This window comes from Ovis canadensis, chromosome 1 (genome assembly GCF_042477335.2).
Source record: "Ovis canadensis isolate MfBH-ARS-UI-01 breed Bighorn chromosome 1, ARS-UI_OviCan_v2, whole genome shotgun sequence".
Taxonomy (NCBI): domain Eukaryota; kingdom Metazoa; phylum Chordata; class Mammalia; order Artiodactyla; family Bovidae; genus Ovis; species Ovis canadensis.
In genome coordinates, this window is record NC_091245.1 from 74,579,594 (window position 1) to 74,595,210 (window position 15,617).

The 15,617-nt window shown below is 33.0% G+C and overlaps 1 protein-coding gene across 5 annotated transcripts in view; it reads left to right on the plus strand.

Annotated features, from left to right (window-relative positions):
* PTBP2 (polypyrimidine tract binding protein 2) overlaps positions 1 to 15,617 on the plus strand; it is an 84,070-nt gene that overhangs the window by 52,533 nt on the left and 15,920 nt on the right. For all 5 annotated transcript variants that reach the window (XM_069573639.1, XM_069573640.1, XM_069573641.1 and 2 more), the window contains exon 8: positions 5,583 to 5,778. In XM_069573639.1, the coding sequence (XP_069429740.1) occupies positions 5,583 to 5,778 (196 nt within the window). The remainder of the gene's footprint in view (positions 1 to 5,582; positions 5,779 to 15,617) is intronic.

Sequence of the window (15,617 nt, forward strand, 5' to 3'; positions counted from 1 at the left end):
GGTCTTTAACACTTCTCACCTAGATATATCCCACCTCTCTGTTCATTATTTGTTATATCCCTCCCCTTCTTCTAGGGGGACCTCACCTGTTATGCACAGCTTAGTTATACTTTGTGATTCTGACAGTACTCACATACCTTTATTTCTAGGTCACACATCTTCTAAGAGACCCAGGCTGGGACTGTGGAGCACCTTCAGACTTAGTGTGTTCAAAAAATTCCTGTCAACCCCACCACCACCACCACCAAAAATACTAAAATCTACATTTCTTATACCATTCTCTAAGTATTGATCAGGTCAAAGTATCATCAATCCAAGAAACAAGACAGAAAACATTGAATCTTCCTTTCTTCTTCCTCCTTTCAGCCTATCACCAAATCTTACTAATTTTAGATCCTAAATTTCTGTTCAGTCTATCCTTTTGTCTCCAACTCTTCTTGTCATCACCGTAGTCTAAGCTAGTGTTTTTCAAAGTGCTAGTCTCCAATGCTATAAGAAGCTTGTGCCAACATGCAGATTAGCTTACTTTTAGCTATAGTGTGTTTAGTGTCGATATTGATACTAAATTCTGATGCAAACTTCTCTTCATGCAAGGTGAACTGGGCTGCTAGTCCATAACCACAGTTTGAGTAGCACTGATCTAAACCATCAAGCCATCTCTTAAATCTGTGCCTCATTGGCCTTCTAGTCTAAATCCAACACTGTTTAAGAATGATCTCAACTTAAAAGTCATATTTCTTCCTTTCTCTGTACCCTTCAATGACTGATTTTTGTCCTTGGTATAAAAATGCTCTTTCTTTAACATAGCTTATAAAAACTCTAAATCTTGCCTCTCCAGTCTCCTCTTATATCTCTGTAACCATATTGGGCTTTTTTTTTTTAATGTTTTTTTATTGTGGTAAAAGTCACATAATATAAAAAATACTATTTTAACCATATTTAACTGTACAGTTCAGTGGCACTAAGCACATTCACATTGTTGTTCAACTTTCACCATCATCCATGCCCTGAATTTTCCACCTTCCTAAACTGAAACTCTGTCTCCATTAAACACTAACTCTGCAGTCCCTCTTCCCAACTTCCACTCCCCAGTCCCCTGGCATCTACTAGTGTACTTTCTGACTATGAATTGGAGTATTCTAGGTATCTCATAAATGGAATCAAACAGTATTTGTCTACACTTAATATGTATTGGACTTCTTTAAATTTTTGTGTGTGCTGTATATTCTCTGATCTCATAGGCTTACAACTTGCTATATTCTATGTACAGAAATACTTTTCTCTTCATCTCTTTATGACCAACTCCTCATTTCCCTCTTTCAAGTTTCAGTTTAGAAGTCTCTTCTCCAGAGAGGTCTTCTGTAACCTTTCAACTAGATTTGATCCCTTCTTTTCTTAGTTCTTACCACCACAGATCACATTTATAATTACTTATTAAGTGTCTGAATTCTGGAGAAGGAAATGGCAGCCAACTCCAGTATTCTTGCCTGGGAAATCCCATGGACAGAAGAGCCTGGTGGGCTATAGTCCATAGGGTTGCAAAAGAGTTGGGCATGACTGAGCAACTAAACAAAAAAGTGTCTGTGTTATGTGTTGGACTATAAGCTGTATAAGAGTGGTTGTCATGTCTGCTTTGTTCTCTGCTGTATTCTTAGAACCCAGCACATTATAGGTATGAGGGCATTTTTTTCAACATGACACAACTTACCCAGCAGCTGGTGTGCTGTAGATCTCTTCCTACCTTTCAACCATCCATGTACATCTCAGTGTATGATAAAATGAGTCAGATCTAAACTTTGTAATTCAGTTGCTACATTTTTATGCTTGTTAAAACAGTAGAAATCATGTAAAATTTACAGGTAAGGAATAATAGTTTGGGAAGAGAATTTCAAGCCTGCTTCTCTACGTCTGTAGTGATAGTTATTCACATGATTGAGAGAATGAATAAATATCACCTATGCCTTGGGAATTCATTTAGCAGGCATAGTGTTTCTTTAGGTTTGGAGGGGAAGAGAACTTAGAGTGTTCTTTTAAAGTATGGTTCAGGACCTTCTTTTCGTATAGATTGCTTATAAAAAATGGGACGCTTAGGCTCCTCTGAGCTAACAGTTATAATCTTTGGGGTTGGAGCCCACTGCTCTGTTTAGTTTTTCAAGCCCTGGGAATCACTGCCATGTAAAGGGAGCTTGAGTGACGTTGCCAACCAGACTCTTGCCATGTATTAGTTACGATCTTTGGCAATTACTTTCAGTTAATTGGAATTATTTCCCCCTAGCATTTTATTTTATAAGGAATAGTAAGGAAAAAAGCATCTTAAAAATGGAGTTTTTTTTAGTGAGGGTTGGAGGGGAAAAATTTAACCATCTCCTGAATTTGTTCTGAGGTTCGTGTATATTGCAGTCCAGTCTGTTTAAAAATCTCTGAAGTCAGGGGGACACATGTACACCCATGGCTAATTCATGTTTATGTATGGCAAAAAACATTACAATATTGTAAAGTAATGATCCTCCAATTAGTTAATTAAAAAAAAAACCCTCTTAAGTCAACCAAAAAGGTAATGTTATGTATATTGAGGTTGGCATTTAGGGTGGTAGTCACCACCAGTAATCACCAATTGCTGTAAAAATAATAATTATCAAATAAAAAGTAAACTATTTTAAATGATCCTCACATTTATTAATGAAAAGGCCCTAATGCCTTTTTCAGAAATCTTTTTCAGTGTATTGGCAAACAAAAATGTCATTCCCTTACTGTGGCTTTCTAGTTTAGTTTCTGTATTTTCAAGGTATAGAAAGTGAAGTTGCTCAGTCGTGTCCTACTCTTTATGACCCTGTGGACTATAGCCTACCAGGCTCCTCCCTCCGTGGGATTCTCCAGGCAAGAGTACTGGAGTGGGTTGCCATTTCCTTCTCCAGGGGATCTTCCCGACCCAGGGATCAAACCCGGGTCTACCACATTGCAGGCAGACGCTTTAACCTCTAAGCCACCAGGGAAGCCCTCAAGGTATAGAAGTAGACTCTTTTTCATTTGTATCTTTAAAAATTATTTAGTTTCTACAACCCTGAGATTGTAACACACTTGGTAGAAAATTGTAACACAGCTTTTAGGGGTATTATCTACTTTTATTAGGAATATGTGCAGTTGACACTGCACAGTGACACTGTGTCTTTTGGAAATCCTATCATTAATGATTCCTTCCAGAAGAGTATATTTCATTAAGTTTCATTAGTGGCTTTTCCTATTTTTAATCCATATGCAGTGTTTCAATGTGTTGTTAATTATGCATTCTGTATTTAACATCTTTACTGAGTTTATCATGTTTTTGACATAAATGTTATATTTACTATGAAGATATTTTTTCCTGATTGTTTTCATGTACTCTCCAAACTTTCCCTTTGCATAGATACATTTGAGAGGCTTTTTTGCAAATTAACTTGGGCTTTTGCTGTCAGAAATCTTTGCTCCATCAAGATCACTACAATCTTGATTGCTGAACACTGACTGACTTGTGTGCTACTGTTATTTCCTGGAAGTTGGCAAATAACAATGAGCTTAAAGTGAGCTTGCATATATAGTTTAATTTGATTTTTCGTCTTACTTCACTTGTTGTCACTTTACCTCAGCCAACTATTGAAAATACCTGGATTTCTATTATCATGTATCCTTAGCTCTTTTTCCTCTCCCCTGTTGCTAATATACATATTGTTTCCTGATTTCTCTAGCTCTTGTATCTAAGGTACAGTTTTGTATATGCCTTGTGTGTATTCCTTGTATGTATCTTAGGTATATCTGTGTATAATACCTATATAAAGGGTTTTTTTTTTTGGTTAAAGGTTTCTAGATGGCTTTCAAGCAGTTAGCATATTCTTTGTAGATATTTGGCAGTCAACCTCTTTGATAGAACCTGGCCCCAAAGAAACTCTGCTTGTTTTTAAATTAGTCATTTTGCATCAGTATCTTAACTTCTTGGGTTAATTGAGGTACTATGATCCAAAGCCAGGTCTGTTCTTCCAGTATATCAGATTTTTTATATATTATTGAAATAGTCAGCTAAGAGTGAACTTTGACATTCATATATAAGGTAGAGACAGATCTATTATGTGGCTCGCCATTTCCCCTATGGGAATGAGTAAATGAAGACCTATTTTCAGTGCTTTGTTTGCTTTTACAGCAGAGTACTGAATTAATTACTTATTAAGTATTGAATAAGAATTACTTACGAAGTATTGAATTAATACTTACATTACTCTGCCTGAGAGTGTTGATACTTCCCATTCTCATGTGATGATAGGTGCTTTCCCTAATTCAAATAGAAGTCAAATCCTGATGTGTATGTAGTTCCTTTATGTGAATATAGAAATGGGTAAACTTGTGTTGAATTGTGTTTTTAAGTTAGCTTTTAGCTTAGTAAATATATTCACTTAAATCTTAATTTTGTATGTTAAAGGAAAGGGTTTTCCTCTTTTCACAGAGTGGGAATATTTTAAATATAATATTTTAACTATAAACTTTATATACAAAGCAGCTATTGAGGTTTCCTTTTTCCATAACGGAACACTCTTGACTATTCTTAAGTCTGTTTCAGTTACGTTCCTTCTCCAATAATACAGCCATTACAGTAGTCATACTGAAGTAATATAAAAATTCTCTTTCAAACATCAAATGTGAAAAATATGTTTGTCTACTATTAATATAGTTCTATATTTACACACCTAGTAGGTCTTGGTCTACATCGTATCAGGCTTGATCTGTTTATGTATCGTTACCCGAAGAATTTTTGTTTTATTTTTGAAGTGAATTAGAGCTAAACATGTTCTTCATTTCTGAACTGTTACTTTATACAGAAAATGTTTATTTTTCTAATAAAAAATCAACAATATATTCCCCTGTTCTCTAGTTTGTTCCAGGCTTCTGTCTAGCTGGAGTATAAATGGCAATTATATAGGAAGAGAAAAAAACATAACAGCAGCATATTTTTTTAATATGCTTGATATGCCTTTTTCTGTGCTTTATAATTCATGATACACTTGCACACATGTGGTCTTTTATCTAATCCTTACAATAATCCTGCAAGGAAGCGTGGCAGCCATTGTCATCTGTCTTCCAGATTCTGAGATTGGAAAAGATTAAATAACTTGTTCAAGGTGACCTAATTGAGTGGTCTTTCAATTCTAGAGCATAAGTATTAGCATCCAGCAAAAAATATGTGTGTAATAAAATTAACTTTAAACTATTGTGCAAAGTATTGATATTACAGTGCTACTTTGGCAGGATGAACTATATTTGTGAGCTTTGTTTTTTTTTAATTAAAATATTTGCAGGTTTTTGAAATTAAAAGTATATTAGCATATATATTTAACTGGTTATATTTTATATTTAAGTAGCGCTTTCTATTTAAAGACAGTAGTATTTGTGGGAAACAATATACATACAGCTAGTGTAGCAAAGAAGAGTATCTAATTTGATCCCTTTTCTGGCAACTTTTATTATGTGCAGCTTTTCATTGTTGAGTTTTTTGTCAGTTGTACTTTTTCTAATTTTTATCTCTTAAAATTGCTGATACACTTTATTCACTTTTACAGGCCCTAGATGGTCAGAATATTTATAATGCTTGCTGTACTCTAAGGATTGATTTTTCCAAACTTGTGAATTTGAATGTAAAATACAACAATGATAAAAGTAGGGATTATACTCGACCTGATCTTCCATCTGGGGATGGACAGCCTGCATTGGACCCAGCTATAGCTGCAGCATTTGCCAAGGAGACATCTCTCTTAGGTATGATTTTTATTGTCTGTACCACTACTGCCAAATGGGCAAGTGCCCCAAACTCCAGTAAGTATAATGAATCTCCCATTTTGAAATTTAAGAAATTATGTTAGACTCCCCCCCCCCCCAGGTAAGAATGTATATGAATACTGTTGGAAGAAAAACATAAATTCATAAGTATAATTAAAGTTGTGTCAGCATTCCTTTCACCTATCTTATCTTCTCTCCCAAAATAGAAGAGGAAAAGCTCTAATGAAAAAATACTGTTGAGTTCTTAATAAAACATTTACACTTTAAAGTCTTGCTATCTAGAGGCCATTGTGCATATTCAGTCTTAATTGTTTCAGGTAGATTGGTAAACCAGTCTGATGGTTTCAGTTTAGCCCTGCACAGAAAAACCCAGAAAGTTAACAGAGGCAGCATATAATGGGAGTAGGTGTATGGATTTTTCAAAGCATATTGTAGTCTTAAAACACAGTTTTACCTAGGAAGAATTTTATATAAAATTTATTTTGGTGTTTATTTGCATTTTGTCTTAGTTATTATATTTCACCTCATTCAGCAATGGGTTTGACCCACCTAATAAAAAACCACAAATATTTGCAACTAATAGTTGACAGAGTCAAGATGAAGAAAAAATAACAGAAAATGTTTTGTAAGTAAAGTAAGTGATTTATAACTTCAGATGAAATTTTAGTTTCTTTTTGATGTATTCAGGAAATTCTTGGTTTCTGAAGTTTGTAAGATTATCATTAAATGAATGTTTCTGGACATATGGAACCTAAGATTGATGAATCGCAAACTTGTTCTTACTGTTTATCTTATTGCTGTTACTCAGTTGCTAAGTATTGTCCAACTCTTTGTGACCCTATGGACTGTAGCATGCCAGGCTCCTCTGTCCTCCACTGTCTCCCAGAGTTTGATGAATATAAGCTGAGCTTATATTCATTAATTTAAAAAGAAAAGGCATTAAAATAATTTTTAGAAATACTTATTTAGTGTGGAAATATAACGTGTTATCCATTTATAAATATGTTATATAAGTGATACATCATCTATGAACAGAGAGACACTAATGCACAAGAGAAGCATTTGATATTTGAAATTAATTCTGATAATTTTAGACAAAACTGACCCCTTATTCTGATTGTCTAATACAACTTGCAGAAGTTATAGCAGTTGATCATCATAATGAATTCTTTAGGTTGATAACATTCTTTCCTGAGAGAATCTCTATCAGTATGTGGGCTTAGTTTAAAGCTTTATTTCCTCAACTTGGCTTGTAAGTAAATAATACTAACTATTTTATGGTGTACCATTTTTTTAAAGTCTAGAATGAAACAGTAGTGAATGATACATGGCCTTTGCTTATAATTGTTACTATGAATTCTTAATTTTTTTACTGATAGAACTTATAGAAAAGACAAAAATCAACATTTATTGAATAGCTTCTAGATCCCAGGGGTTCTGCAAGGTACTTGGCAAATACATTATTTAATTCTTAAAATAACCAAAGTAGAAGATGATGTGAAGATTTTATCGTGTTCCTAAGAAGTGTAAAATTTTATGTTCAACTCATTAAAGAAACAATGGTAAAAGACTGAGAAATTTCAGCTAGTTTCAAACATAGGACTTTCTTAGACACATAATCACTTCCTTGGACCCTAAGAGCTATGTGTATTTGCCCATTGGAAGGGCTAGTTGATGAATTCATGTATGTTTTTTGGATTCTGGGTAGAGTCATGGATTTGTCTATGGAATTTATCATTTTTCTTGTAATGACCTTCATGGAATTCTTTTTTAAAGTAATAAGAAATAAGAAATCTTTCTCATAAAAGATTATATAGTCCTAGCATAACTAACTTTTGTCTTATTCAGTGCTTTTATCATTTCTCAAGTGTTCTACATTTTTGCATTAAAAGAATGTGAGTAAAGTTGCTCAGTTTTTAGTAAATTAATTTGGTGTCTTCTTGCTGCTCTGTCTTGAAGATTTAAATATAATATTCTGGCATACCTTGTTTCAGTGTGCTTCACAGATACTGTGTTCTTTTACAGATTGAAGGTTTGTGGCAGCCCAGCATTGTCAGATGATAGTTAGCATTTTTTTAGCAATAAAGTATTTTGTAATAACGGTATATACTTTTTTTAAACATAATACCTTTTGCACACTTAAACTACCATATAGTGTCAACATAGAAAAATATTTTGGGGTGAAAATATGTGAATTCGTCTTCCTTTATTAAATGACTTCATTGTTTACATGTTTTAATGGTTTTCACTGGGATTTTTAAAATTTTAAATATCCTCAAATAGTTTTTGAAAGGTGAGTTATAAATTCTAAAAATCAAATAAAGGAATTTATTTATAATTCATAAGAGATAACTACCTATATTTTGATATATTTTTTCTTGTTATGTAAATATTTGTCAAAAACTAAAATCACACTATTTGCAGTTTTGTGTTTGTCATTTTATTGAGGTTTTTTTTTTTTTTTTGAAAAACAGTAATTACAATAGCAAGATAGCCTGCTAATGGATATATACTACTTTTGGATTTATGTTGGACATTTAGTTTCCCTTCATGCTTTTCATTAATATAAATGGCATTGTGACCACCAATACCTGTATGTAACATTTTTGTTCTTTATTTACTTAGACTAGATTCTAGAACTAGAATCATTGTGTCAAAGAAATGTTAAAGCCTTGTGATTCTTGTTTCAAATTTCTTTCCAGAATGGTGATAATTAATTTAACATACATGGTATATGAGGCTGGCTATTCTACTTTTTCCTGTTCAGCATTGAGTATTAATACTTTTATTTGCTAGGGTATTAATAAGGATGTCAGATTATTTTAATTTTTACCATTTTATGAACTAGTTTATAATTTCTAAATGTTCATGAGATATTTACAAATCTGAATTGGTTGTGTGGATTCTTTCTTTTGGAATATACAACACATGTTAAATGTATATTAAGGATATTTTGCTCATATTTTATGAGCTAAGCATTCAGCTTTATTCTGTTACTGTAGGTTGGCCGGTTATGGAAAAAGATGCTTTAAAATAATTCATCATAATCCAAATATTTCCATTTATAGGACATTAAGGTAACTTTTTTTGTACCCCCGCCCCCTTCACTCACCTTTGGTGGATAGTATAATCTTTATGAAGAATTACTTACTATTTTACTTTGTAAAGTAGTCAGCAGACACTGTAGTGACTAGTGACATGCAATATTGCTTTAGTAAGGTCATACCTTCTGGAATGGTAACTAAATTTTTTTCTCTGTTTATTTGCATTCATTGGTATCAGTCAGGTGACTTCAGATTACAACAAACTAATATTGATAGGATCCATTTTCAGCTTGAGTCTTTCTAAAGCAGTACTTGTTCAAAGTGAAATAATTTATAGGTATCCCTATATTTAAAAAATTCTGTAAGAACACAGATAGAAAAGAAAGTGAGTGAAGTCACTCAGTCGTATCCAACTCTTTGCGACCCCATGGACTGTAGCCCACCAGGCTCCTCCGTCCGTGGGATTTTCCACCTAGAGTACTGCAGTGGGTTGCCATTTCCTTCTCCAGGGGAATCTTCCCGACCCAGAGATCAAACCTGAGTCTCTCACATTGTAGGCAGCTGCTTTACTGTCTGAGCCACCAGGGAAACAGATAAGTAGGTGATAATTCTTTTCTGCTAAATACTTAAGGGGATTTACTTTATTTTGTATCATTTTTGTATCTAAGCAGTTGACTGAGTTTAGTCATTTTGAAATCAATATTATAAATTTTAATTGGTTTATTTTACACAGTAAGTTTTTAAAACTAGCATGTATATGTGGCTTCTCTGCTTCTTTCTTTCAGTTAGGAATTACTGTGTCGTCACAAACGCAGTTTAAGAATGGAGATGAGTGCTTTGTAATTAGTTAGAAATCTGATGTTTAAATACATAATCACAAACGTGGCAGACTATTAGTTATTCATATTCTGCATCAAAGTACAAGGTGACCAAAAATCCTTGAGATTATAAATTGAGATGTTGTTATAATGATCATTTTATCATGTTTAAGAAGTGTAGTTAATTTATTAAGGGGTGGATCACTGTTAGAAAATTGCTAAAAATAATTTTTCATGATCATGCTATCTACATTTTAAAAATTAATGCAGTTAATACGTTCCAAGAATACTTTAGAGCCTTCTGTGAGCAGCCATTCTCATCATATAGTTTTAAAAGAAAAGCAAACTTTGTATAAGATATTTTGATGTTAAAATAATTGATGATTGAGAATAGATGTAACAACCATCTAGGTAAATCTGTAACCCTTATAGATCTGTGCTTCTCAGTTTTCCTTCACATCAAAGTCACCAGGCCCTACCCTAGACTGAAAATCACTACAAGTGGGGTTCCATGCATTTGTAATTGTTTAAGATTCCAAGATGGTTTTTCTATGTAGTGGGAGTTGAGCATTACTGCTATAGAGAAAGTATGTAATATTTTAGATGCTTTATTTTAGCTTTTTAGCACAGTTATTAGTGTTCTTATAAAAACATTCTTCATAGCTGTTGACCCACTATTTTAATACTTTTCTTTTATTCATGCCTTGTAACTCTGCTTTGATAGAGTTCCACTGATAGATGTTCAGTTTAACTGTTAAATTGAATTTACTTTGCCTTTCTTTTCTATGTGTTTATGATATATAAAATTAACAAGCAAACTTGTTTTTAAAATATTTTTTTGAAACTTAATATGTTAAAACTTACTTTAAATGACTTGTGAACGCTTTTTTTTGAATGGGTTATTTACATGGTGATTTTTTTTAAAAAGCTTTTATTTAAAAGTTTTTTTTATCATATACTGATGTAATAAACCCTATATATTCATCATCTCAATTCTCTAGTTTCCACACTTGTTATAGCTGTTCATTTTTTCTGTTATATTTTAAAGCAAATCCTCGACATTATGTCATCTCAAACATTTCCATAATTTCTCTAAAATAATGACATTTTCTTACCAACCATACCTGATGGAAATCAATTAAAATCTGATCATAAAACTTACCAAAATTGAGAATGGTCTCTTAATGTTGAATACCCAGTTCATCTTGAATTTCCCCAATTGTCTCCAAAAACGTTTTTTAAGGGTTGATTTGTTCAGAATAGGATCTTTTCAAGAGCCACATATGGCATTTGTTAGCTGTGTCTCCTGAGTGTCTGTTATTCTGAAGATTATTAATATAGAGGTTATTTTTATATAGAGGTTATTAAAGTCCTCTCCTGCCACCCAACCCTCAGTTTCATTGACTTATTTATTATAGAAACCTAGTTATATCCTTTTAGAAAATGCCACAGTCTGGATTGGTCGGGCTATTCCCTTTTATAGTAGCATTAGCTTGTTCTTCAGTCCACTGCATCTTTTGTATAAGTAAGAAACTAGCTCCAAAAGCTTGATGAGATTCAGATTCTGTTACTTACATGTTCCCTGTGATCTCAGTTGGAAGCATAAAATATATGGTTGGGTCACTTTTAGTGATTTTAGTGATGCATTAAGATTGTGATTTCAGGTGGTGACATTCTGTTCATTCCATTTTATTTTTCTACTAATGGTTTTAGTATCGACTAATGGCTGCTGCCTTTATTTCATTTGGAGGTTGCAAATTTTGGATTTTTCTTCTGAGTTAAACATTTCTTCTATAATAATTTGTTGAAAGTGTTTATTGTTCCTTTGTCAACTTAGGGCTCTTTACGGTTTGTGCAGGACAGTTAGTTAAGTTCTTGAATTTATTTACTAATTTTTAGTGGAAGAAGTTATGTCCAGCTTTTGTTTTTAGTTTATTATGTATGAGTGGGTACAGACTAGATTCTTCCCTACTTCTGCTTTAAACTTGAAACTCTGGATTACTTCCAGATTTTGATAGCCCTAGAGTGGTTTGAGATGGTGACCTTACCCTAGAAGTGAGTGTTTTTTAATTTATTTATATTATTATTATTCGGTCTTAATGGCCCCAAAATGGAGGAGGACTAAAGAGTTAAAGGACTAAAGAGAGCTAATCAAATTTAGGTATATTTATCTCAAACAAGAATTCATCCCATGAAATAACCAGGAAGCATAGAAACTTTTTTCGTAAAACCTAATGGACTAAAATCACTTCTCTCTTAAAACTAACTGTGGTGTTGTGGGGTGGGGGTGCGGGGGGGAACCCTCCACCAGTGTGTTACTAATTCAGTCAAAAAGTTAGCATCTTTTTCCTTGTATCCATATGTATGTTTGCTCTGTGTCTTTTTGTTCCTTTTGTAATATGTTTCCGTAGACATGCAGTAAAATACATCTTCTGTGAAAACATTACTGTCTCATGTATCCCATTACAATAGAGTGATGGGGGCAGGGAACTACAAAATTGGAGATTAGTATTGAGCAGTAATTGAATATTGTCTTAACAAATATATTTAAGTGCTGCCTGTGATTTTCCTTTTGTGTATGTGTTTTACAAAATAAAATATATTTAGTGTTGTTTGTAGATACTTTGTAATAAATTTAAGCTGTTTATGGTTTCAGTATCCTCCAAAGGTGAATGCTACTTGGAAATTCTTGTTTGTTTCAGTGTTTTTACCGAACCATTCAATAGCACCAGAGCTTAGAAAGAATAAAATTGCCACTTGGTATATTGTAAGGCCACTTACAGTTCATCTTTGTGATATAGGTAAATAAATACTTTAGAGAAGGAAATGGCAATCCACTCCAGTATTCTTGCCTGGAGAATTCCATGGACAGAGGAGCCTGGCGGGCTGTAGTCCACAGGGTCTCAAACAGTCTGACACGACTGAAGGAAGGACTCACACTTTCTAGAAAGAAATGCTGGTGAAAAAGGAGTCTTAGAAATACACATATACCAGTTTCTACGGAGTGATGTTTTTTGGATGATTGGTATTGATAGAAGGGGTTAGCTTTTTTCCTACCACTGTTTTCTCTCTCTATAAAAGTTTGGCTCCACTATCAAAGTGCCTTAGGGAGATCCTTTTTGGGATAGTTCCTACCACAGGAATATCTTTTCAGAAAAGTAGTTTAAAAGTAATTATTTAAATTCCACCTTTGTCGCTTACAATTCTTCATTTCATATGTTTTGAGGCAAAAGCATTTAAAATATTGTGCTTTAGAATGGAATTGTCCCAATCTCAGGAACCAAAAGGTTGATGCATATGGATATTGATAATAGCCTATCATTTATTGAGTATACGCCAGTGCATCATTCTTAACTCTCTTGTGAGTTAATCCTCACCATTCCTAAATAAATTTATCCTTATTGCCCCCATTTTATAGATTTAGAGACTGGAACACAAATTGATTAGCAGTTTGCTCCAATTCCCATCATTAGTGAGGGCCTGAGCCAGCCAGGCAGTGTGGCTCCAACAATCTGTCCTTCTAATAAACATTAAAATGAAATGCGCTACAGATTAGCTAAGGCTTTTAGCCTGCCTTTTTTCCCCCTATGGAGTTCATGTAGAATAATGTCATACATACAGTAAATTGGTAAGCCTGTAGTTTTAATTTCCTTCTTTTTATATATAGTGAGATATTTTCTGTTGCCATGACAGATTTTTTGTTGCCAAGTCCATCCAGTGTTTAACCTGGTTATTTCATGATTATAAAACCAAATATGAGTATTACTCATATACCTACTCTATAATTGGATCCAGAATAGGAGCTGTGTGCCTGTGTATTTATATATATGTGATCATTCATATACATATGATATATGTAAACCAGTATATATATGGTCATTCATATACATATGTATATTAGATAGTAAACTGAATTTATATTTTTATTTTTTCACAAAATATACATTAAAATTTACATACCAAAATCTTAAACTTAGCAAAATCCTAATCTATAATATTCCATTATAAGACTAATTATAGCAAAGACAGTTATGGCCAGAAAATCACACCAAATAATTGATTTACTGCAGTCACATTTGAAAGCTCCAAGAGACCAAAATAATTACAAATATGAAAACATCCTAGAAATATTTCCTGGAAGTACTGAACCACACCCATTTTAAAGTATATCACTGAGTCTCAAACTAACAAGTTTTTAGAAACTACCTAATTTAAAAGCCAGTATTTTATAATTTTCAACATAAATCAGAATTTTTTCATCCAAAGTTCATGAAAATACCTATCCAGTAACTTTGATTTTCTCATTTTATTTCTGTTTTAACATCTAAGAGTTTAGAAACCATAGTTGAGCTTGCCTACTTTTTCATGTGTGCATTTTTAGAAAACGTTGAGTTCTTTGGATTATTAAACTATCCTCTATTTTTCTATGGCTGAATTTAAAAAAAAAAAATTTTTTTTTCAGTTTTTAAAATATCTCTTCTAAAAAGGAAGTTGCAAGAGCTGAAGTTGAATTGTTCATTTTTAAATTTGGATAAAGTTTTCACTTGTGAATCACAAATTAACTTGAAGCAGTGACCTTTAAAGAGTTTAATTCTTTTAGTATATTTTAAATAATACTTGAATTAACGTTTTAAATCTTGAAGTTTTTTTTTTTTTTTTGTCTTCTGAGCAAATGAAATGGTAATAGCATACTTTGAAGATACAATGGGCTGTAAACATTAGGAGAAAAAATTAATGCATCAGTTGGCATTTACTTATGCACCAGCACTCTCAAATGGAATAAACTCCTAACTGTAGGACTAAAATGTTAATTCATAGGCTGCTTTTTAACTATCTTGGATGCAAATTTTCATTCCCAAGTTCCTAATGGGTGATAATATAGTCTTTGCTTAACTGATTTTGTTATGGTCATTGATTATGTTGTTCTCAGCTGTAGCTTTAAGGAATTTCTTTTATTAATCCCGTGTTTACCTTCTCCTTTTCCATGATAGCCTGTCACATATTTGAAAACATTTTTTCCTATTTATTCTGGCTTCATATTTTTAAAGCTAAACAGCCTGAGTTCAGTGGTAATCAACTTCGAAGGCCTTTGGATGTAGAAGATAATTCTAAATTAAATCAGATGGTAAATTTAATCTTAAAAAATTTTTGCTTTTAAGAGTTGACAATTATGTATATGTGGTACGACTAAAAGAAAAGCCTTCTGAAGTATATTACTGCTATCTCTGCAATTAGTAGAAGAAAAAGTATGTATTTGTGACCAAGTATGAAATGCACCTCTTATCTGAAGGAGGTAAATATTATGCAGAAGGTTTTGAGTCTCTAAAGATGCACCAAGAAAACAATAGATACATATAGGAAATTTCATTTAGATTTTTTGTGTGAGTTCTTCCTAGCTTCATATTTCTCTTTTCATTTGTCAATATTTCTTTTTCCTGTTAATTTTAAAATGGTATTTTATCTCCTAGTCTTCCTTTCCTTTTTTGCCCCCTTGTGAATTTTTCTTACCCTTCTTAAGTAATTGCACTGAGCTTTTCACATTCCTAGAAGGATTCTGCCTCAACTCAGTAGCATCCTGCTTAATTCATTCATTGCATTTTTGATGGTTTTAGCACTGTGCTGGGTACTATAGGGTCTCAGAAAAATTGCACAATTTCTGTGCTTATAATCTGGCAGCAAGTATGTGACTATATATCTATTATGAGGCAAACTGAAATATGTAATAGTTATTATAGTATTAGAGTATAATCAGATGGGCACTTTATCATCCAAAGGAGAGAGTTGAAACGCATTGTAGGCCAAAAGCCATTTGGTTGGGATATAAAGACAGGATTTATTTATTTTCACTTTTTGTTTTTTTTCAGCTATGCCAAGTCTTCATTGCTGTGTGAGGGCTTTCTCCAGTTGCAGTGAGTGAGGGCTACTCTTCATTGTAGTGTGCGACTTCTCCTTAGGG